General features: G+C 42.4%; 1 protein-coding gene across 2 annotated transcripts in view; it reads right to left on the minus strand.

The window, feature by feature from the left end:
- Positions 1–24,393, minus strand: part of LOC126335359 (DNA polymerase alpha catalytic subunit) — a 253,333-nt gene that overhangs the window by 153,068 nt on the left and 75,872 nt on the right. For both annotated transcript variants that reach the window (XM_049998549.1, XM_049998550.1), the window contains one exon: positions 4,919–5,190. In XM_049998549.1, coding sequence (XP_049854506.1) covers positions 4,919–5,190 — 272 coding nt within the window. The remainder of the gene's footprint in view (positions 1–4,918; positions 5,191–24,393) is intronic.

Here is a 24,393-nt window from a genome sequence, read left to right on the forward strand (position 1 = left end):
TGTAAAGACAAAAGGGAGAGAGAGAGAGAGAGAGAGAGAGAGAGAGAGAGAGAGAGAAAGAGAGAGAGGGGGGGGGGGGGGGGGGGAGGAGGAGCACATGTGGCTTTATTGAAAACACCATGGGTGCAACAATCATTACTGCCTCTACCTCTGCAGGCCAGCTATCAATAAGCACATGTGACTGACTGACTGACTAAGCACATGTGACTGACTAAGCACGTGTGACTGACTAAGCACGTGTGACTGACTAAGCACGTGTGACTGACTAAGCACGTGTGACTGACTAAGCACGTGTGACTGACTAAGCACGTGTGACTGAGTAAGCACGTGTGACTGAGTAAGCACGTGTGACTGAGTAAGCACGTGTGACTGAGTAAGCACGTGTGACTGAGTAAGCACGTATGGCCAGTAGTTTCAGCCTTTCATTACCTTTAAAATGTGTTGGCACTATATAAGTTTTATGGTCCAGTGAAACTGTCAGAAAAAAAGCCTGTACCTTGCAAAAGGTGAGGTAGAAGATTTTATTTTTTTAACTCGTTCATATTGTTGGAAAGGTTAGAAAACCAAGTTTTGGCAACAAAATTTCTCTTGGGAAAACTTTCTGCAGCCAAAAAACTTCCAAGATTTCGGACTTTCTTCAGTTTTTTCAAAATATCTCTGTTTCATTTGCTCCTATCGCTTTGACGTCTATTTTCTTTTATAACGAGCACAAAATTCTCTACAAATTTGATTCTTACAATTTTTTTTCTACTCCCAGTATGTAATGTGCTACAGCGCGTCAAAAAATACTAATTTTTCAAATTTCGAGCAAAGAATAGATGGTGACAATTTCCACGATGTAAAGTTCCGTAGAAAACATAAAGTTGTGATTCTCCTTTCTGCGCTCAATTCTGTAAAAGCTGGCAGCACTAAAATTACTGCTGTTGATCCTGTAACTCTTTTCCAAAAGATTTGTTTAATGAAACAAAGTGAAGAAGAGTTAAAAGTCTTTCTGAAATATGAACTTGCTCCTTACCCAATGTCCCTATTCTCAGAAAAAGGCATGCGAAAAGGAACAAAATCTTCATTCTAAAATGCCTTCGTTACAGTGGAAGATGTGAAGTCAGATGGACCGAGCAAATTTTTTGTCGTTGATGGAGGGGACCTTGGACTCGAAATGTTTGCTTCAAGTCAGTAGCCCGAAGCTATGTTTCTTACCTGCAACGTAATTTTGGATCTCAATTTGCTATTGTATTTGATGGGTATCCATGTGAGGGAGAGAAATGTAGCACAAGGAGTGCTGAGAGGATTCATAGATCCAAACAATATTCTTCGGTTGACGTTGTGGTTGAATCAGAGATGGTGAACCAAGTCCCTCAGGACAAGTTCTTGTACAACGAACAAAACAAGATGCGTTTGATCACACTTCTTAAAATGGAATTTCTGGAGTGTAGCATTAAAGTGCACCAGGCACAAGAGGATGTTGACGTTATAATTGTAACATCTGCTATTCCAAGAACCAAAGATTTTGGAAATGTTGTCATTGTAGGAGAAGATGTTGACCTGCTTGTGCTCATGACTGGTTTGGGGCAAGGCAATGAAAACTTATTTCTCTTAACGGCAGGAAGAGGAAATGCAGAAGACAAGTGGTTTTCCACTGCATCTTACAAGTTTGACAGTGAATATATTCTGTTCACTCACGCCTTTAGCGGATGTGATAAAACATCTGCTTTTTTTGGTCAATAAAGTGCTGCAATATTGTTGCGAAAAATGAACACCTAATCTCAGCGCTTTGCACGTTCAATAAACCACATGCTACCCGTGAAGAAATAATAACTGCAGGAGAACAGGTTACTATGGCATTGTATTGTGGAGGCGTCAGCAGTTCCCACACACTAAACCATTTGTGATACCAGCTATTCGCTAAGTCTGCCACAAAAAGCAAGTCTGCCACAAAAAACAAACTAAATCTTGCACGGTTGCCACCTACACAAGATGCTGCATAACATCATTCGTTGTGGACTTACCAACAAGTCCAAAGTTGGATGGGGAAACTGGGAACCTCTTGAGAAATGGGGCTGGAATCACACTGACCACGGTCCAATACCCGTTATAATGAGCCAAGATCCAGCACCTGAAGCACTTCTTCACATTGTATCATGCTCATGCAAGCTGTACTATGGTGGAGTGTGCTCCTGCAGAGAAGTGGGTTTGAAATGCTCTTCAATTTGCAAGGAATGTATTGGGGTCAACTGTGAAAACGTGCCAAAATTTTTATATGAAGACAGAGAAGAAGATGTTATGGAGGATGTTGAGGAAACCGCTGACAAAACCGTTGAGGCTGACTCGCTGTTTAAAGAAGAGGTCAATCTGGGGTCACTCTATGTACAGACCCTGAATCCGTAACTCAAGGTATTTCTTGTGACACTGAGGAACCTGGCAAATCAAAACGTTGGAAGTGATGCTCATATCTGTCTCAAGTGCACTTAAGTGCTATATTACAAGTCTTACACACCCAGAACTGTCAACATTTTTAGTAACTGACAATGGATTTTAATTGTAATAAAGCTACTTATTTTTAATGTCAACTGTGTGGCTTTTATACACAAGAATAATTACCTATCTAATTAGGTTGCCTATTGCAGCTAATAATAGTTCAGTTTCCTGAGACAATTTATTGTGTGTGTGTGTGTGTGTGTGTGTGTGTGTGTGTGTGTGTGTGTGTGTCTTAATGATTTATATTTATAGTTCTAGAAATACCAAGGCTGAGGTGGCCCATAGCGAACTTCAGGTAGTGATGTAAGAATCACAATAGTTCCTGCCCAGCAATCCTCTTGTTGCATAAAGAGAAATTGAATACCTGAAAGTGAGGTGGTAAATTCCAACTTATAACATGATTCATAATGTATTTATAGTACACAAACAGAAACTGAAAAATATAGTGTTCAAAAATAATGCATCTTGCCACTATGCTCAAAATTTGAAAAATTGGTATTTTTTGAGGCGCTGTAGTGCCTTAGATATTGGTAGTAGAAAAAAATGGCAAGAATCAAATTTGTAGAGAATTTTGTGCTCTTTAAAAAAGAAAATAGACATTAAAGTGAGAGGAGCAAATGAAACTGAGATATTTCGAAAAAACAGAAAAAAGTCCAAAATTTTTGAAGTTTTTTGACTGCAGAAAGTTTTCCCAAGCGAAATTTTGTTGGCAAAACTCAGTTTTTCTAATCTTTGCAACCATATGAACGAGTTGAAAAAATAAGCTCTTCTACCCCACCTTACGCAAGGTATACCTACTATTTGACTGGACTATTAGCGGTGTTTGGAGACAAAACACATATGAATTTTGAGATTTCAATTATGCAAAAGATACTCAGACCTGGACAAGACTAATACAAAAACAATAATTGTATTTCAAGTGAAATTGCCTTGAAGGGGTGCAAAATGTCTTTCTGTTTTTTGTGCTGTCTCCCCTAGATAGTAATTCTCATCATGTACAGGGTGGTTATAATTAAACTTTCACTAACTGAGAGTGGTCCCATGAAAAACAAATGATCATAGGACACAAACTTGGTGCAAACATTTTTAAGGACATACAAAAGAGAAATAATGAATAACCCATTGAAAGAAACACATTTTAATTTCCACATGAGAGGATAATATTTGCAAATTGTGTATCACGTTTATGTTCTAGTTTATGAATGCTCCTCAATGAGAAGACAATCCGCATCCATGACAGCCTGGAACCGCAGTAAAAATGCCATTTCACAACTGTTTGTAGCACTTTTCAAAAAGTGGACTATGTAATGTTCAGCTGTCACCACACAGTTCACGCACTCCTTAAAAATTGCACATTGTGTTTAGCATTCTCAGCCATGGAAACAGCAACTTCTTCAAAAATTTGTGGCACCAATGTTCGTCCACCTCTCACAGGAGCAATTTCCAAGACATCAGTTAATTCAAACTTCTAAATCATATTCTTCAATGATGTGGAAAGAGGACCTCCCCGTGTTCCTTCAATGTGACAATGCTTCTGAACAGCAGCAGCACTAGTGCTGTTGTTTTGATAATACATCATTACAAGTGCAGCCATACTCATGTTGTCCAGACCCACGTTGATGTTCTGCAACTGTAATGCATGCTGAGGCTTGTGTTTCAATCCTCCGTCACTGTACCAGTACTGGCACTTAACGGCAAGTCGTGACATATATTTCTAACCACACAAATCCTGCAGTGCACAGTCTGAACATCATTCATATAAAGTTGAATACCCATATGGTAAATAGTTTTCTGTCTACACTGGCTCAAATAGTAAAAGTTTAACTATAACAACCCTATACTACACACAGATATGGACCACTCAGCACCAAATGGTGAACAAATTTACACTGAAATGCGAAGACCTAATGTGGGAACCCTTTTTTGCAAGATACCGTAGGATCCTAATCAATCTAAAGTTAACTTTTAATTATCCAAAACTGCCTGCCCCCTCCCATTTTACTAAAAGCAATGACTATAATTACATATCTTAGACAAGTTTACACCAAGCATTTAACTAGGGGACACTGCATCCTATGTCAAGTTTTATTCTCACATAGAAGTGATGACTTTACCAAGTCTTTATTCCTCTAATCTGGCAGCCCTCTCATCTAGCCAAGTTAGAAATTTCGCGTACAGTTTAATGTTGAATTCACGCCAAATTGTATTACACACAGCAGTGCCAAATGTGCACAATATGTTAAATGTCAGAAAAATCCTAGCAAAAATTGCAAATTTGAAACTCATACCTCTTGATCTGTACTCTGCCATATAACTGTACAGCCAACAATCCATATATACTGTCAATCAAATTAACAGAGGCAATCAAACTTCTTACGTTTTGGGAACCCAGACAAAAAACATGTAATGGCACTTCGTACCAAAAAAATAATCACTTATCTACCTTAATAGATAGGAGATTTGCACGTCGCAGTCGTCCAAGCTTTGACCAGTGTGGAACTTTGTGCACCTGCAGGCGATGAACCAATAACTCCAGTGCAAATCCATGTAAATCATGCCCAACAATTAAATCGGGATCAATCTTCGAAACCTTCGCCACCAAGTAACAAAGCAAAGCCCGCTCTGAGTCAACATGTTCCACTCTTGTGGCTCGGAATCGAGACAGGGACTGTTTCACATCCATAGGGAAAGCACCATCAGAAGGTCTCGTAACAACTGTTGAAAACAAAAAAACTGAATTAATTACATGAACTTAGAAAATCGTGTAACCGCAACTTCAATGTTAAGGATGAACTAAAGTCTGACTAACAGGTTAAATGCTCAAAATAAGTACGAACTCTGTGAAACATGACCACATACTACATTTGCAGAAATAAGAAATAGATTCATCACATGTTTGTCTGGGCAGTAATTATACGACAGCAAATCATGGACAGCCCAATTACTTATAAAATAAATTAAAAGCATATACAAGTAGCTTTTTTACAGGCCAGTATCTGACTTTGACAGTGGAAGAGAGATGAAACAGTGCACTCTTCACTCAGGTTTGAAACACCAAGCTTTGCTCTGTATTTTGTGTCTTTAAACAAAAGTGTCCAACTTCCTTGTCAGCTTGGAAACATAATTTTGAAATGGAACATAAACATCGATAGCTGTGCTTTGAATTAGGGGTTTGTCTTCCCCCCCACCCCCTACCATTCTCCCGTACCCCCTCCCCATCCCCATTGCTATGCACGTCACAAACTGAAGCCAGTCAGATGTGTAGCTTCGCTTTGGGCAGTCAACTATTAAAGGTGAGAGTTTAGGGTGCCATGAATCAACCAAGCTTAAACATCGTATGCATGTGTTTGATTAGCCATGCTTGAAAAACCTATGAAACATACAAATTAGAAATCTCTTTGGGGCTTTTTTTTCCCAAAAGCGAGAGAGCGAGAGAGAGAGAGAGAGAGAGAGAGAGAGAGAGAGAGAGAGAGAGAGAGAGAGACTGGATTCTAATGAACTTGCTTCAGAAGACTGTGCTGTGGTTCTACATGGTGCAGAATTTCACCATGAAGAATTAGTGGCAGCAGGTCCTTCTAGAAAACCTGAGGATCAAGTGTAGAAGAGGTTTATTTCATTTCACACAGTAATTTTGTAAGAAAAAAGCTTATTTCTCCATTACCTTTTCATCTGATCTGTTGTTTATAGGTATTGCCAGTTGTGACTAATTTTTGAGTGCTTCACAGAGTAGTTGTTCTGCATTTGCAGTTTGGTTGTGTAAGAAGGTTTGCTGTCTACTGTTGAATTGTTGTATTACAGATATGGACACTGGAATTTAGGCTTTAATTATGAGCAAATGAGTTACAGCAATATTTTTCTTTTGTATTTCTGCATTAGGCTGTATGAGACAACCTGATTTTCATATTCAATGTATGATTGTTGCAAGGACAGTGTAGGTTTTTGGCAACCACGAATGTAGCTTCTCACTCAGAAATCTTCAAAAGTATTAGTCTGGTGTCAATGAAACTTTAATAGGCTATAGGCACATGTATTGGTAGTGCAAATCTTCACTTACAGACTTTTTCAGCCATCTGAAACAGCTTTTATAATTTTTCTAAAGCAACCTTTTCCCAGCCCAGTACAAAGGTATAACTGAAGGCATGGCTTTGTTTTGAAACGCTTTTTCGTGGTAATCTGAAAATTACAATGACTAAGACTGTACAGTGTGATACGGATTATATAAAAATATATTAAAAACAAAGGTTTCAAGGCTTACCAAGCGGGAAAGTGCCGGTAGACAGGCACAATAAATAAAACACACAAACACACACACAAAATTTCTAGCTTTCGCAACCGACGGTTGCTTCTTTGGGAAAGAGGGAAGGAGAGGGAAAGACAAAAGGATGTGGGTTTTAAGGGAGAGGGTAAGGAGTCATTCCAATCCCGGGAGCGGAAAGACTTACCTTAGGGGGAAAAAAAGGACAGGTCTACCGGCGCTTTCGCGCTTGGTAAGACTTGGAATCTTTGTTTGTAATATATTTTTCCCTTGTGGAAGTTTCTTTCTGTTTTATTTACATGGATTACATAAAAAGTAATATTGAAGAGTCGTTGTGTGAACACTGGAACGTGTTTAAGCAGGTCCGTGCTTTCTACGACAAGGCCTCTGCACAAGAATGCCGAACATCTGTGACAAAGTTACAGGCTGGTTAAGTGAGAGTCAATTCAACTTTTCTTGAGATGACACCTGAGCTGTGCACTTTGCGGAGAGGGGAGTGATAAGATATTTTAGAGCTATGAATGTTGTGGTGGGGTCAGGGAGTATTTTCCTCAGTCCTGAAGCTGGTGATACACCCTGTCCACTTGCTACATTAAGAATGATGATTAGAAATAACAAGGTTTCTTGACAGTGCATTGCAACAATGTTCACTGCAAGACATCTGGATGGACAGCCTGCGTGGGAGGTGGGAACAGTTGTCCTGATTGGTGAGGAGAGCCAGAACAGAGAAAGCAGCCACCCCTGCTTGAGAGGAGTGGAGAAAGACAGAACAGCAACAGTAATCAACACTGTTTCAGCAACAAAAATCTTATACCTTCCACGAAAGAGGAATCGTGCAACGGATTACTGCCACAGCCACAGCGTTAGTTTGCAGAGGTAAAAAACTTTACAACTGAAGCCAAAAGTTGTACGGAATCATTCATGACACATAACAAGCTGCGCATCTTGAATTCACAAGTTCATTACAGCATTGCACAGCTGTACAACATCTATTTCACAAGTAACACAGCTTTTTTAAACTATTGTTTGACAAACATTTTAAGTTAAACTACTGACAAACCAGTACAGCAACAGTCTTCCATATTGTAGCACTCAGATCCTGTAAATACATACTGGCAAACCAGTACGGCAACAGCCTTCCCTGATAAGCCATATTGTAACACTTAGATCCTGTGAATACACAATAACTTGGTTTATATGAAACTCAAAAGATATGAGAATAAAGATGACTTTAATTAATATGATTAAATAGAATCAAGTCTCAAAGTAATTCACAGAAACTCGTAGCATGACATCAGGATGTGTTTCATTCTAAGAGCTGCAAGTGCAGCTGAGTCTGCCAAGCACCCCCCCCCCCCCCCCCCCCCCTCACTGCACTACTCCGGACAGATGTGTGATTGAGACGCCCACATGCCGAAGGCTGCGCATGAGGGAATCTAGGGCAGATGTGCTTGCAACACTACTTCTAAGAGGTGAACATTGCAGCACACTGTTATAAGCAGGATTCTATCATGCATATTTATTTGCATCTTTTTATTTTTCTACCAAAGCAGTAACATTTATTACGTGACTAAATATTAACCAATATGGTAAGCAAAATTATAAAAAGTTTTACATACAGGCATTTAACATCAAGCTGTGGACAGCTTTACATACAGGCATTTAACATAAAGTTATGATATTCACTAATTTATAAATTTTCCATTTTGGAATATGCAATACATCATCGGTAACCGTGGTTAGTGATAAAAGTCAAACGCATGGAACTAGGCAGCCTAAAAATCTGTTAATCCCAATAAACCCAAATGCTGGCGGGACTATTTCAACTTCATAATAGAAAAAAATTTTAACAAATGTATTGAATGAAACACTGAATACACTTTAGCAGATAGTCTGTGCAGTCTAGGATATTGCTCCTGGGGCAACATTTTATACAAGTCTCGTAAACTCCTGGACTGGACAACTAGTTGTTGAGTAGGGTGTTACAATGTAAATCTATCAGCTCAAGTTGGAAGTAATGAGGTACATTAGCAACTGTAATGAAAGAGCAGACTGACAAACTGAAAACCATTTTCAGATACGTATTGTTCTAGAATCTCTTTGAGAACTCACAATGAATAATTCAAATTGTATGTTACCTACAAATTGAGTGTATCTCAACATTCAATATCAGATTGTCTTCGTTTTTGATGTGGCATGATCTTTTACATGCATATATTTCTTTATGTTCTATTCATTCTAAACTAATGTATGATGGCACGACTCAAAAGGCTGTTGCCACACGAATTCACTATCATCAGTGTTTTCACTGATAACTCTTATGATGTTCATGTTAGATTGATCTGCAAGGTGAGAGTAATAAGCTTGAGAAGATGCCCACGATGGTATGTTTTATGGAAAATGAAATCAATGTAATAATTGATGTCAATAATTTTAACGGTTCAGTAACAAATCGTGAATATGACCAGTGTGATCTGGTTTCCAAGCTTTGAAATAGGCAGCAATGGAGCGTCTCTGGGTCTTTTGGTTTGTCAGCATACAATGGAGATGCAGAACACTGACACACAGTCTGAATAGTGTTCTGATGGGAGTAGGATTTGGTTTTCCTAAGCAGTACAGCTGCACCCTTCCAACACTGTATGGTGTCGTTATCACACTGCTTTCATATGTTAGGTTGTATATCATAATGAACATTTACTAATAGTTGTGCAGATAACTGAGGCAATCCCTGTTGTATTTCACTGGAATCTAGACTTTGAGATTACAGCTGAGTTAGTGGAATTTCAATGTATGGGGGCTCTGTCACATAGTTTGCTATCTTACGTGACATAACAACACTAACTACAGCTTTCGTCATTCAACTTAGGGTGGAATTTTTTTTGACAATACAGTACTCCAATTTTAATCAATTTCTGTATTGTGCTGACTGTTATTCAAACATGTGTCCATTTAATTTTCAAGTTTATTAGAAGTGTTTTATCAATTATTTATTTATTTATTTACATTATTATCTGACTTTGCCAACCGGTGTGGCCGAGCGGTACTAGGCGCTTCAGTCCGGAACCGCACAACCGCTACAGTCGCAGGTTCGAATCCTGCCTCGGACATGGATGTGTGTGATGTCCTTAGGTTAGTTAGGTTTAAGTAGTTCTAAGTTCTAGGGGACTGATGAGCAGATGTTATGTCCCATAGCGCTCAGAGCCATTTATTACCTGACTTTATTTACGTGTGATTGGTGCTTGCCTTAAAACCTATCGATTAAACAACGGATGCTGTGACTAGGGCAGGAAGCAAGGTGGCATTAACCCCTCAGGCACAGAGCCAAACAAGTCCTTAGTGGAACATTCACCCACACCACGTTACAGTCGTTTCAGTGAAGATTAACTTTGGAATTAAATTAAATTAAGGCCGCAGTAAAAACATCAGACAATAAGAGTTCACTGAATAATGGCTACACCGCAGCACTAAGTGTAGATTGATAGCAGTAGAACTCAAGAAAGCTTCCGAATTGTATTGGCGAGGCCTGAGCAGTACTATGGAGTTAAGGCCTTAAAAAATATGGATCACACAATATGTCAGCAATACTGCTTGTAGACGATACGAACCTTTTTTAACACAGTTTAATCTTAAGCAACACAGAAAGAAATTTTACTGATTTTGCGTTGATTATCCATGTATGTTCTCTCTAAAGTGCCTGTTTTGAGGTGTAGGAATCTACAGCATTGGTAGGGGAGAAGGGAGAGATGGGAGGAGGGAGAGGGGTGGGGAGGAGAGGGCGAGAGGGGGAGAGGGGTGGGGAGGAGAGGGGGAGAGGGGACAGGAGGTAGAGGGGAGAGGAGCAGAGGGGAGTAGGGAAAAGAGATGGGGGAGGGGAGGAGGGAAAAGAGATGTGGGGGAGGAGGGAGAGGAGGGAGAGGAGGTGGGAGGAGGGAAAGGAGATGGGGGAGAGGGAGGGGAGGAGGGGGAGGGGAGGAGGGGGAGAGGAGAAGGGGGAGAGGAGGAGGGGGTGGAGATGAGGGGGTGGAGATGGAGATGAGAATGGGGAGGGGGAGGGTGATGGGGAGGGGGAGGGAGGGGAGATGGGGAGCGGGCGGGAGGGGAGGGGAATGGAGGGGAGATGGGGAGGGGGAGGGAGGAGAGTTTGGGAGGGGGAGGGGAGGGAGGGGGGATTGGGAGGGCGAGGGAGGGGAGATAGGGAGGGGGAGGGAGATAAGTTGGGAGGAGGGGAGGAGGGAGGAAATGGGGAGGGGGTGGGAGGAGGGAGATGAGATGGGGGAGGGAGATATGGGGGAGGGGGAGGAGATGGGGAGATGGGGGAGGGGGAGGAGATGGGGAGATGGGGGAGGGGAGGGGAGAAGAGATGGGGGTAGGGAGGGGAGGGAGGGGAGAGGAGATGGGGGAAGGGACAGGAAGAGAGATGAGGGTAGGAGAGATGGGGGAGGGGAGGGGATATGGGGGAGGGGAAGGAGGGGGAGAAGGGGAGGGTGAGAGAAGGGGAGGGGGAGAGAAGGGGAGGGGAGGGAGGAGATATGGGGAGGGGAAGGGGCAGAGGGGAAGGGGCCGAGGGGAAGGGGCAGGGGGGAAGGGGCAGGGGGGAAGGGGCAGGGGGGAAGGGGCAGGGGGGAAGGGGCAGGGGGGAAGGGGCAGGGGGGAAGGGGCAGGGGGGGAAGGGGCAGAGGGGAAGGGGCAGAGGGGGAAGGGGCAGAGGGGAAGGGGCAGAGGGGAAGGGGCAGGGGGGAAGGGGCAGGGGGGAAGGGGCAGGGGGGAAGGGGCAGGGGGGAAGGGGCAGGGGGGAAGGGCAGAGGGGAAGGGGCAGAGGGGAAGGGGCAGAGGGAAGGGGCAGAGGGGAAGGGGCAGAGGGGAAGGGGCAGAGGGGAAGGGGCAGAGGGGAAGGGGCAGAGGGGAAGGGGCAGAGGGGAAGGGGCAGAGGGGAAGGGGCAGCGGGGAAGGGGCAGAGGGAAGGGGCAGGGAAGGGGTGAGGGAGGGGGAGATGGGAAGGGGGAGATGGGAAGGGGGAGATGGGAAGGGGGAGATGGGAAGGGGGAGATGGGAAGGGGGAGGGGAAGGGGGAGATGGGAAGGGGGAGATGGGAAGGGGGAGATGGGAAGGGGGAGATGGAAGGGGGAGATGGGAAGGGGGAGATGGGAAGGGGGAGATGGGAAGGGGGAGAGGGATGGGAAGGGGGAGATGGGAAGGGGGAGATGGGAAGGGGGGGATGGGAAGGGGGGATGGGAAGGGGGATGGGGAAGGGGGGATGGGAAGGGGGAGATGGGAAGGGGGAGATGGGAAGGGGGAGATGGGAAGGGGGAGATGGGAAGGGGGAGATGGGAAGGGGGAGATGGGAAGGGGGAGATGGGAAGGGGGAGATGGGAAGGGGGAGATGGGAAGGGGGAGATGGGAAGGGGGAGATGGGAAGGGGGAGATGGGAAGGGGGAGATGGGAAGGGGGAGATGGGAAGGGGGAGATAGGAAGGGGGAGGGGAAGGGGGAGATGGGAAGGGGGAAAGGGGGAGGGATGGGGGAGTGGGGCAGAGGGGAGGGAAGAGGGAGGAGAGGGAGGGGAGGGGGAGGATATGGGGGAGGGGGAGGATGGAGCAGATATGGGGGAGGAGAGGAGGGGAAGGGGTGAGGGAAGAGGCAGAAGGAGGGGAAGGGAACGAGGCAGAAGGAGGGGACGGGAAGGGGACGAGGGATAAGGATGGGAAGGGGACGAGGGAGAAGGATGGGAAGGGGACGAGGGAGAAGATGGGAAGGGGGCGAGGAGAAGGATGGGAAGGGGACGAGTGAGGAGGAGGGGAAGGGGACGAGGGAGAAGGAAGAGAAGGGGACGAGGGAGAATGAGGGGAAGAGAGGGGAGGAGAGAGTGCGAATGAGGGGAAGGGGAGGGGGAGGGTAGGAGGCGAATGAGGGGAAGGGGAGGGGGAGGGTAGGAGGCGAATGAGGGGAAGGGGAGGGGGAGGGTAGGAGGCGAATGAGGGGAAGGGGAGGGTAGAAGGAGGGGCAGGTTCTGGGGGAGGGGGGCAGGGGAGGGGGGACAGGTGAGAGGGGAGAATGAGGTACAGGGGAGGCAGAGGGACAGGGGATGAGGGGGGACAGGGGAGGAGGGGGGACAGGGGAGGAGGGGGGGACAGGGGAGGAGGGGGGACAGGGGGGGAGGGGGGGACAGGGGGAGGGGGGGACAGGGGGGAGGGGGGACAGGGGAGGTGGGGTGACAGGTGAGGAGGGGGGACAGGTGAGGAGGGGGGACAGGGGAGGAGGGGTGACAGGGAGGAGGGGTGACAGGGGAGGAGGGGGACAGGGGAGGAGGGGGACAGGGGAGGAGGGGGACAGGGGAGGAGGGGGGCAGGGGAGGATGGGGGCAGGGGAGGAGGGGGCAGGGGAGGAGGAGGGGGAGCGGAGAAGGAGGGGGAGGGGAGAAGGAGGGGAGGGGAGGAGGGGTAGGGTGGCAGGAGAGGGAGGGTGGCAGGAGGGGGGAGAAGGAGGGGAGGGGAGAAGGAGGGGGAGGGGAGAAAGGGAGAGAAGGAGAGGGAGCGGAGAAGGGGGAGGGGAGAAGGAGGGGGAGGGGAGGAGGAGGGGGAGGGGAGAAGGAGGGGGAGGGGAGAAGGAGGGGGAGGGGAGAAGGAGGGGGAGAAGGAGGGGGAGAAGGAGGGGGAGAAGGAGGGGGAGAAGGAGGGGGAGAAGGAGGGGGAGAAGGAGGGGGAGAAGGAGGGGGAGAAGGAGGGGGAGAAGGAGGGGGAGGGGGGAGGGAGAGAGAGAGAGAGAGAGAGAGAGAGATGCTGGAGTACATCTTTTTCGATTGGATACAGCAGTGGAGTGAACTGCAGCTGCTCAACAAACCAGTGAATGATAATTTGGAAGGAGAATTTCATGAAGGTATCAGGCGAGTCATCTAAACTGGTGACACTGGGGAAGAGGAGACACATCAAGAATAGTGTCACAAAGCTTGACTCTTTTCATGAAAATGCAATTTGTCGTGTGAGCTATAAACATACACTGAGGTGACAAAAGTCGTGGAATAGCAATAAGCACATATAAAAAGGTGGCAGAATTGCTTACGCAAGGCATTTTAAAAGGGCAGTGTATTGGTGGAGCTGTCATTTGTACTCAAGGTGATTCGTATGAAAAGATTTCTGAAGTGATTATGGCTGCAAGAACTGAATTAACATACTCTGGACGTGGAATGATAATTGGAGTTAGACACATGGGACACTCCATTTCGAAATCATTAGAAGAATCAATATTCCGAGAGCCACAGAGTCAAAACTATGCTGAGAATACCAAATTTCAGGTATTACCTCTCACCACAGGCAATGGAGTGGCCTTCACTTAATGACCAAGAGCAACCACGATTGCGTAGACCAGTCAGTGCTAACGGATGAGTAACACTGCATGAAATAACAGCATAAATCAATGTGGGACAAACGACAAATGTATCCATTAGGGCAGTGCAACGAAATTTTACATTAATGTGCTATGTCAGCAGTGACCAATGCAAGTGCCTCTGCTAACAGCATAATATTGACTGCAGCACCTCTCCTGAGATCATGATTATATCAGTTGGAGCCTAGACGACTGCAAAACTGTGGCCTGATCAGATAAGTCCCAGTTTCAGTTGGTAAGAACTGATGGTAGAGTTTGAGTGTGACACAGACCCCACAAAGGCATGGATCCAATCTGTTAACAATGCACTGAGCAAGCTGGTTGTGTTTACATGGAATGGACTGGATCCTCTGGTACAACAGAACTAATCATTAACTGGAAATGGTCATGTTCCCTAATAACAATGGAACTTTTATAGATGACAACACGCCATGTCACCAGGCCACAACAAATGAATTATTTACCCTCCCAGATCACCCAACATGAATTCCATCGAACATTTATGGGACATAACTGAGGTGTCAGTTCATGCACAAAATCCTGCACTGCTAACACCTTTGCAATTATGGATGCCTACAGTGCCTGCATGGCTTGTTATTTCGGCAGTGGACTTCCACTGACTTGTTGAGTTCATGCCCTCATGCCAAGGGATTCAGATATAAAATGAAATGGCACTCTGTCTAGGGCATCTCCAGACACATCTTTGCTGATATTCAGGGCTCAGTTCAAAGCAGGACTCATCAATGCAGACAATTCTGCTCCAGTAAGTAAAATTCCAGACCACAGACGTTTCTGGAGATGCCCCGGACAGCAAAGGCATACCAACTTCACTGTAGTCCGCTATATGGTCCGACAACCAGGAGTAATGGTCTGGGATGTCATTTCATTTTATAGCAGAACCTCTATGGTTTTCATGAGGGCACCCTTACAGTACAGCAGTATGTCGATGATATTTTACGCCATTTTGTTGGTCTTCACAGCAAGCCATCCAGGTCTTACATTTCAGCAAGATAATGCCTACTCGCACAAAGCCAGAGTTTCTACTGCTTGCCTTAATGCTTGGTAAACCCTATTTTGGCCAGCAATGTCACTGGCTCTCCCCCCAATTGAGAACATTTCGAGTATAATGGTCAGGGTCCTCCAACCAGCTTGGGTTTTTGACAATATCCTTCTGGAGGACACCAACAACTTTGTCAATCAGTATCAAGCTGAATAACTGCTTGCATGGAGGGCCAGAGATGGACAAATGGCTTATTGACTTGCCCAATTTATAAAGCACTTCCCTTGAATAAATCATACATTTTTTTTCTGAAATTGTAAACATTTGTTTGTCTGTAAATGTAAATGACTTCTTTCAATTTCCATTCCATTGGGATAATTCCTTCATGGTGCTTTTTTCCCCTTAAAATGTACATGCTGTGTGTCACTTAAGGGAGGGGATAGACACTGTATTTTCCTTTTGGTTAATGGTGTGGTGGCAACACTGATGACAAACATATTGAAGCTATTTTGATATACTTGACTTACGCTGGAAGAAAAGAGTAAACAAATATTCCAAAAAGTTTTTCTTTGTTATTCAAACCAAAATACAGTCTCAGGTACCAGATTAAGCTGTGGACCTGTGTCTCTAGATGAAAAGAAAACTAATGTAAGTATATCCACAGGAGCAAAGGCTCAACTAAATGTCCAAAAGTAAACACAGAAAAATCTCAATTCAATCCAATGGCGATTCTTCCGAAATGTCATTACCATCATTATTTACTGTGTTTTTGATTCACCTCCTCAACCACACAAACATTTAATGCTTGTTAATATTTTTCACCTGTTGTAAGTTACTATGCCATGTTAACTTATGAAATATAAGGCCTATGCAACGTTACACTCGTGTATTATATTCTACATGCTTTTATTGCTCACACATTCTCTCTATAGCAATTTTGAACAGTTTTGTTGGATTCAGAATATTTGATCATTTCCAGTTATCATCAAACTGTAACTTCTGCCATCTCTCTAACAGTTACCTTGCTCCATTTCAGATCATCTTTTATTTTGTCTTCTTCATACCTGCAACATCTCTGCCTGTTTGTGTAGGTACCTGTGTTAACTAAGTATCCCATGCATCTATGCCTGCACACACTTCCTTTTGAACTTTTTGTTGAATTGTTGAATTTAATACGGTACATACCCATTTTCTTAAATAATGGAAACTACGTTTCTGAATTCCCACCATTTGAGGATCCCCCCCCCCCCCCATTCTACCATTGTTTTAATCTCTTCTTAGTCTGTGACTTACAAGTCTATAATCACTAACAATTTTAAATTGGTTTAGGGGTATCCTATCCTACACAAGTTCTTTATCTGTGAAATTGAGATATCTCAGCAAACACAATATTCAAACTACATGGAGAAAAGCAGCTGGCTGATATCTTTCACAAATGCTGGTGTTTTGACAGATGAACACACTGTCACTTCCTAAGCACAGATGCAGATGCCATAGATGCCGTCGCACAAGAATATTTGAACCCTTGGGAAACGGCTCAATGCAGACCAAGAACCAGAATACAGCATATACAGAAACACATATACACACACACACGAGAGAGAGAGAGAGAGAGAGAGAGAGAGAGAGAGAGAGAGAGAGAGAGAGAGAACAACTAGCACCATCAAACAACCAAAAATGACCAACATCAGAAACTATCAATAGTGAATATCAACAGTCAATGGATGAGGTAGCATTAACTCCACCCCTCCTTTGTTTGACCAGGGAGAGAGCAGGATTCTATGCACAATTTAGGGAAATATCTCCCGCTGTATTTAAAATGACACTTATTAATTTAACCTCCTCAACTGCTTCCTTAATAACACTATCCCAACAGCTGGAAACACACAATACAATCACTGTGTTGTTACATTCTATGGAATGACTGGTACCAAGGTAATGCTGCTGAAGTGTGTGTGTGCCCTCCATAGTCCTGATGCACTGAGCAATGTACAACATGCCACAACTGCATGGGCTATGTTAAACATTCATTTTACACGTATCAAGATTATCTTTTACAGGCCCAAGAAGGGTTATTATACGGTGGTTGAAAATACACACTTCACATCATGTTTTCCGCAGAATATGACCACTTCTGTTAAAACCGCTTCCTGCATAAGGAAATAGTGCCATAGGCTTTATTTTTGGCACTCACTTGATTCACATTTACTTGACTGTGCAACCTGTGTCCAATCTGCCTTTCACTGTAGCCATTCTAGTGATATGTGACTTCGAGGTGGGCTAACTCAGCTGACAAGCTTTCACATCTAAGTTGATATACGTCCTATGAACCATGGTACAAAGTACCTCTTCACTCTCAACTGGATGGTGACAACTATCAGCCTGAAAATACAAAGCAGGGGGAGTTGACCTCTTAACATTCATCCTGAGCTACACATTTTCACCCAACAGTAATATTACAACAGAAGAGAAGGCTCCTCTGTGTTCACTCTGGGTAGATTCTGATATTCTTATCTTACCTGCAGACAAGGACAGTGCTGTGTTGGACAAGCAGGATTATGCTCAAAAGATACTGTATTTGCTATCTGATTCAGTGTATCACAGACACAGAGCTGATCCAACATAAAAGGTTCAGAAGGAGGCTAACAATCCTCTACATAAAAGTTCTCTCACAAGGGAATATTAAGAATCTTAACTCTTATTGTGCTGTCCCTCCTAGATTGTATAGCCTTCGAAATATCCACAAGAAGTAGATCCTCTGACACTTATTGTCAGTACCGAATCACTTTGTTACTCTGTTGCACCCAATAGTAGGTATGTGTGCACATCACACTAGGAACTTGGTAGATTTCTTACATCAATTACAATGACTGCCTTTGAGTGATTCTCATAAGTTAGTAACTTTTGATTTAATCTCATTCCTCCCTAGTGTTCAACTGTCTGATTCATTATGGTAAATTGAGGTTAGGTTTGGTACTGAAATAACTAACCTCTTTCAACATCTATTGACATTCACTTAGTTTTATTCAGTGACCAGTTCTACGAGCAGACACAGTTGCAATGAGGAGTGCTCTGTCAACCACTATTGCTAATCTTTTTATGGAATATTTTGAGGAATGTGTCCTGGAGTCTGCATGACAAACCCGCATGCTTTCTTAGATGATACATTTTTTGTTTGGCTTCCAGATACGAAGTGAACAACGGTCGAGCTTTCTCCCTAATACCATAATGTTCCAAGTTATGCAAAAAATATTGTAGTTCCACAGTCAAATTCTTGTGTTAACCTGCGGTCACTCGGGTATATTGTTGTCACGCAATAACTCCGGTGTTAGATTTTTTTCTAACAATGAGATCTTGCTCCTTTTTTCTCTCTTTATGCCAGATAAAGACACATTTATACAACAAATGATTTCTTTATTACTACCAAAGCTTTATAAATTAGTATAAACATGGTGTGGAACATTTAATTTGCTAAACTTAAAAATATTTCAACATCCAAAGACTACACAAACTTTTTGATTACAATTACAACACCTGTGTGAACAGCAGTTCATAATATTTATAGAACAGCAGTTTGTAATATTTATAGCAAGTGATTAATTAAGGTTAACCACACTCCTTTTACTCATCAGATTCAGACATGGCTTCTTGTGACATACACTCCTGGCAAATTAAGAACACTCAATGTTGTATGTTCTTTACAGACAGGGTTGGAACAACGATGGCAGAGATGCTGTGTGAATCTGTTTTTCCTTTTAGGGCAGTAGTGACATTTGTTTTTTGTCTTGAGTCATTTCCTTCTTTTGCTAATGGCAGTTTACAAATGTGTACAACACCTTTAATTTTCTCCTTCAAGTGAAGTGATATCCTCGTAATCGACATGCATTTGATCATGTGGGATTTTGTAAGCATCATACTCAATTCTGTGATGAATCTTCTCCGTGGAATTAAGTCATCTGTGTTCACCTTATACATTATTTGAGCATTTATTGCTCCGATGTTCCAAAAGCTGAAAAACAGTGTAGGAGGCCAGCAGTTGCTTATTCTTGAAACAGAATATTCTGATTTCAAACAGTCGACAACATCTACACCTCCTGTGACACTGTAAAATGTAGTGACTTCAGGTATGTTCACTTTGCCACTGTCAGCGTCAATAGCATCGTTACTGTGCATGAGCAAATCAGGCAGTTGTTGCTTGGTTCTTCTCAAAATGCGAATAGGCTGCTGTTTAGTTGCCTACACTTTACACCCAGAAGTTCCGGTGGAATCTCTCTTTCGTTTTCCATATAGTACCTACTACTGTGAGTTGATGATTGTCATACATTAGGTTAGCCAATGGTATATATGAAATATAATTGTCCATCGTCACGTTTCTGCCTGTTTTGTCAATCGGTCGAATCAATCATAACACCACATGCTCAGCATCATTGGGTGCTTGATATGGCCCAGTAGCTGTTTGCCTGCATATATTTCCACATTTAGCGTATAAAACATTCTGGCATCACAGAATATATTTACCTTGAGGCCATATTTTTCAGGCTTGTTTGCTATATACTGCCTGACTTAACATCCACACAACAGTTCTAACATCTCATCTATCATCGTCAATGCACCAGAACTATAGCTCTTCTAGCAAACATCCACAAATTCGTCAAATATTTCTCTAATAGGTGCCAGATTATCTGTTTCCTTTCTCTGAGCTCTCGTAGATTTGTCATCAAAACATATAGCTTGGAGAAATGTGTGGAACCTCCGTTTGCTCATCAATGCAATAAAGAAATTCAGTGCAGTCCCATCAGTGGCCCACAGCTCATTAGTATTGAGATGCTGTGCCTTTTTCACTCCTGCGAGATATAATACACCAAAGAAAGCAAAAAAATCTTCAAAATATGTCTGTGGGCATAAGATACTGTAATTTTGTCAAGTTCTTGGTTTGTATATTCCACAATGCGACCCATTACACTACCAGGAAAAAATAATGTTCAGCATTCCAAAATTATTTTCGAATTTTTTGCAACACCCTTCACATCTGGAGGCTGTGTTACAATATTCTGACAGGCAGTTTTTGATGGAAGAGTGTGTTGCTTCAAGCATTCTGTTATTCCATCCTTACCAAGAAAGGTTTCATGATCTGTATATTGAGAAACAGCTGTAGCAGAAGCATCACATTCGCTGTCTGACTGATCTGTTGTGGTATTGATCTCTTCATGCTCAGAGTGTGCGCCAGTATCTGATGACAGACCCTCTATTTAAATACCCTAGTCCAGTGGTTCATCCAGCCACATCAAGTTTTACACAATTTCATATCCGACAGAGAATGTCATGTACTCTGTATAAACAATTGCTTCTTTCAATTCGTAAAACCCAAGAAGAATACTGACTTTTCTTATAAAAGATTTAACATATGCTGAACACTTTCAGGAGAAAAACTAACACAGCTGCATGTTACAAGTACTAGAAACAGGCTAAAAGTGAAGCAAGGCGGTATTCCATGAAGGGAGAATTAATTGTTACGTAAAGACTAAGCAAGGCGGTATTCCATGGAAGGAGAAGTAATTGTTATATAAAGGCTCTCGTGTTAGAAAAAAATCAAACACTGTGCACCACTTCAAATAATGGCACAACTAGCAAGCTATTGTTGAAATCAATTGTCGAGTCACAGATTAATTGAAGCACGGGATATGAAAGAAAGCATTTCTAGATCATCAGTTCATTAGCTTTGAAATGGGCTGGAATATTTAACTAAATTCATGAATGTGATTTTTTATAACACCACGAGTGATCGCGAGCTAAATTGAGGAAAATACCTACTGTCCTCAATCCATTTTCTAGCCCTGCTACTGCCTCTCACACGAAAGAACAAATAGTCCTTTCTGTGATATTCATTTACTAAAGTCGTATGAGACTTTGACAGCAAATTATGTGTACTGAGATGTACCACTGCTCTCCTTCACAATGCTTTCTCAAAAAACTTTTGGAAACGCTGGAGTAAACAATTTGGCTGGTAATTTTCTACATTATCTTTTTTGCCCTTTTTATAAATCTGTTCACTAGAAGGAAGAGGGTTGAAGGAAAAAGAACTGGAGAAGACCTCTCTAGTAATTTTCCTCTTCCTAGGAGGACCTTTAGCATACTCAGTACGGAAATTACACTGAACCGTTGTCACAGACTGATTCCTCAAACCAAAACAAACAGCTAGCACACTTGGGTCCAGTGAAGACAGCCATCTTTAATGCAAATGCTCTGTAGATGCTATGAATTAATTTATATGAATTTTCACAGTTGTACAGTCCTTTTTGAAACACTGTATTACTATTCGTCCTGAATGAGTAGTTCGAAAGGATAATTGATCATGTGAAATACAACTATTCTTGGGAAAAATGAATGCACCAAAGTATAAGAAGGTCGTTATGATATAGTGGGAGTAGCAATAGTACCATAGTTTCAGTTGATAAAGAATTTTATAAATGGAGTACGATTACTGTATTAAAGATTATGATTTTTGTTTGTTTTTTCTAAAAATACAGGTCAATTTTTTTTTTAAAAAAAAAAGGTATGTTGCGTACCAACCTCATATGGTGCAGTAAAACGGGTAAAAAAATTTTTGTTTCAGAGCAATGCTATCTCGCTACATTCCAGCAATTTCGAAACGAGGCAGCTGCAATGGAAATGTCTTGCCACCGAGACTGGATCAGAGCAAAACTCAATATTGGCATTTCTGCTGAGCCAGGCTGCAGACTTTAGCACAATGTAGTGGGTGAGAGTAGCAAAACAGGGTCATGTCACCTTCATTCTGTGACAAAAGAAAAGCTTAAGCAAGTGCAACAAACAGTATCAAGAGCTTTTACGAACCAGTTCTACACTATAAAAAACTCGTTAAGCAAGTACAGCAAAAGGAAAACCACTTATACCTTTGCAATGGCAAGATCTATGCAGCCATGACAAGTGATGTCAGGTAAATGTTAGCCATTAGTTCACTCCATAAATACCCCAGCAGTTTAGCTCGTAAGGCACTCGGTCAGACGGATCAATGGCAAAAATGATGTTCGCACTTGATTCCGTGATTGCAGCGAAGTGACGTCTGGCGTAAATCTGTTGTAGGTTTCCTGCACCCTACACACAACAATAACCAGTACAGGAAGGGATGGCTTCCTCGCCATAATCATCAGTCGCAGAGTTCAACACCGATCTACCTCTGTCGCAGATGGGAGGAAGTGGAAGTCTTTCCTTCCCACCAGGATAGGACACCAGTGCACCTGACATTCTAGCGGAGTGAATAGGCCCTATCTGGATAGCAGGCCAATTTCGTCGAACTTCACTGCTACAAGGCAACTGCAGTACGACAGATGGCGAAGAACAGTGGTGGGCAGGAGGGCAGAGTACCTCCCAACACGGCATGTGTAAGTTCAATACATGTGCTGCCGTCATGATACAGCCGATGCTGAAGTATGCAATACACGTGTTGCCGCCGTGGTACACCCGATGCTGAAGTATGCAATGTCGGCTGCCTCAAGCCAGCTGAAGGCTGGTTGCGATGCAATTCCTCAGCAGGCATTATTCTTCCATTTGTTGAAACAATTTTATGCTTTCTTCTCTGCTTTGATGAGCTGTTAGAATATTTTGGCATTAAAATGAAATACTTCATATTCCATAAAATGAACTAACAAAATCAAACTGGTCAGCGTGTCACAGTTCTTGCTATAGTCTCAATGTGCACTGGGCAGAAATAATATCAGCTTCGAAGTTGTTCAGGATGATGAAACTCAAAAGGCTTTAATAAGATGCAAGGTGACTGGAATGCTGAGCCGTCTGTAGGGTCTGGAAACTGTGATACTGACATCTCTGTGATTAGTGATGTTGAAGAGATTTAATGCTATGAATAAACTATTGGAAAAAACTGATGATGATAACGGGACAGTAAAAAAGTTGAACAATTATTTACTTGAATATATTTGAGGAATCAGTGTATGTATGACAAATATGAAAAAGCTGACATTGAAAAGAGGAAGATAAATATGTACAAAACAGTCACAAAAAGTAAAAAGTAATGAAAACTGAAAATGGACAAAATAGCCAAGCTTGACAATACTTTTGAAAGAAAGGAAGATTTTCAGGTGAATACATTTCTGGTTTTATGGTCAGATTGATAACTGAATTGGAGTAAAGAAAAAAATCAATTTTGCTGGACGAGAAAACACTTGAACTATTGAAATGTGCTAAAAACTGCAACATAACTTTTTTTTTAGTTATAAGGTTGTTGATTTTAAAGCATGCATGAAGAGCAACAAAATAAACACCTACTCCCTAACTATTTTGTGTAGTGTGTTGCAAGAAAACATCATTCAAAAACTGTTTCCTAATTTCCAGATTGCACTATGAATATTTTTGTCAACCGCAGCAACCAACTTTTCACCAAAGCGCTCTTTACTTCTCCTCAAAAGACACTAGAGCTATTTGAGATCACCCACGTCACAGGACCGAGTCAACAGTCCTGAATTCTGATATGACAAAGTAACTAGACGAAGATATGATCGATGAATTTGCTACAAAGAAAGCACATTGTAAATAGCTCTGCCTGATTTGCATGTATTTATAATAATAATAATAATAATAATAATAATAATAATAATAATAATAATAATTGTTATTATTATTATTATTATTATTATTAATATTTCTTTCTTATCTCAGACGTTATGTCTGGTCAGAAGTAGAAAGTGAAGCGGACCTTAATCAGGCGTGACTTCCTTTTAACTGTACGGTATGTGTTACATTGCATTTAGGAACTTTCGGGTAATTGAACATGTATCAATAATTACAGATTTCTGTAGTTATATATATATATAAGTTTGGATGTAGCTGTATTGCATTGATGTACTGGAGGATATTGTGTGGTATGACTCCTGTAGTTGATAGTATAATTGGTATAATGTCAACTTTATCCTGATGCCACATATCCTTGACTTCCTCAGCCAGTTGGATGTATTTTTCAATTTTTTCTCCTGTTTTCTTTTATATATTTGTTATTATTATTATTATTATTATTATTATTATTATTATTTACTTCTCCTCAAAAGACTCTAGAGCTATTTGAGATCACCCACGTTGCAGGACCGAGTCAACAGGTCCGCGTCACTTTCTACTTTTGACCAGACATAACATCTGAGATGAGAAAGTAGTAATAATAATAATAATAATAATAATAATAATAATAATAATAATTACTACTACTACTCCCGTGTGGAGTTGATAGTCTCCCATCGGGCGCCTCCCCAGGTGGCGGA

Source organism: Schistocerca gregaria, chromosome 2 (assembly GCF_023897955.1).
Source record: "Schistocerca gregaria isolate iqSchGreg1 chromosome 2, iqSchGreg1.2, whole genome shotgun sequence".
Taxonomy (NCBI): Eukaryota; Metazoa; Arthropoda; class Insecta; order Orthoptera; family Acrididae; genus Schistocerca; species Schistocerca gregaria.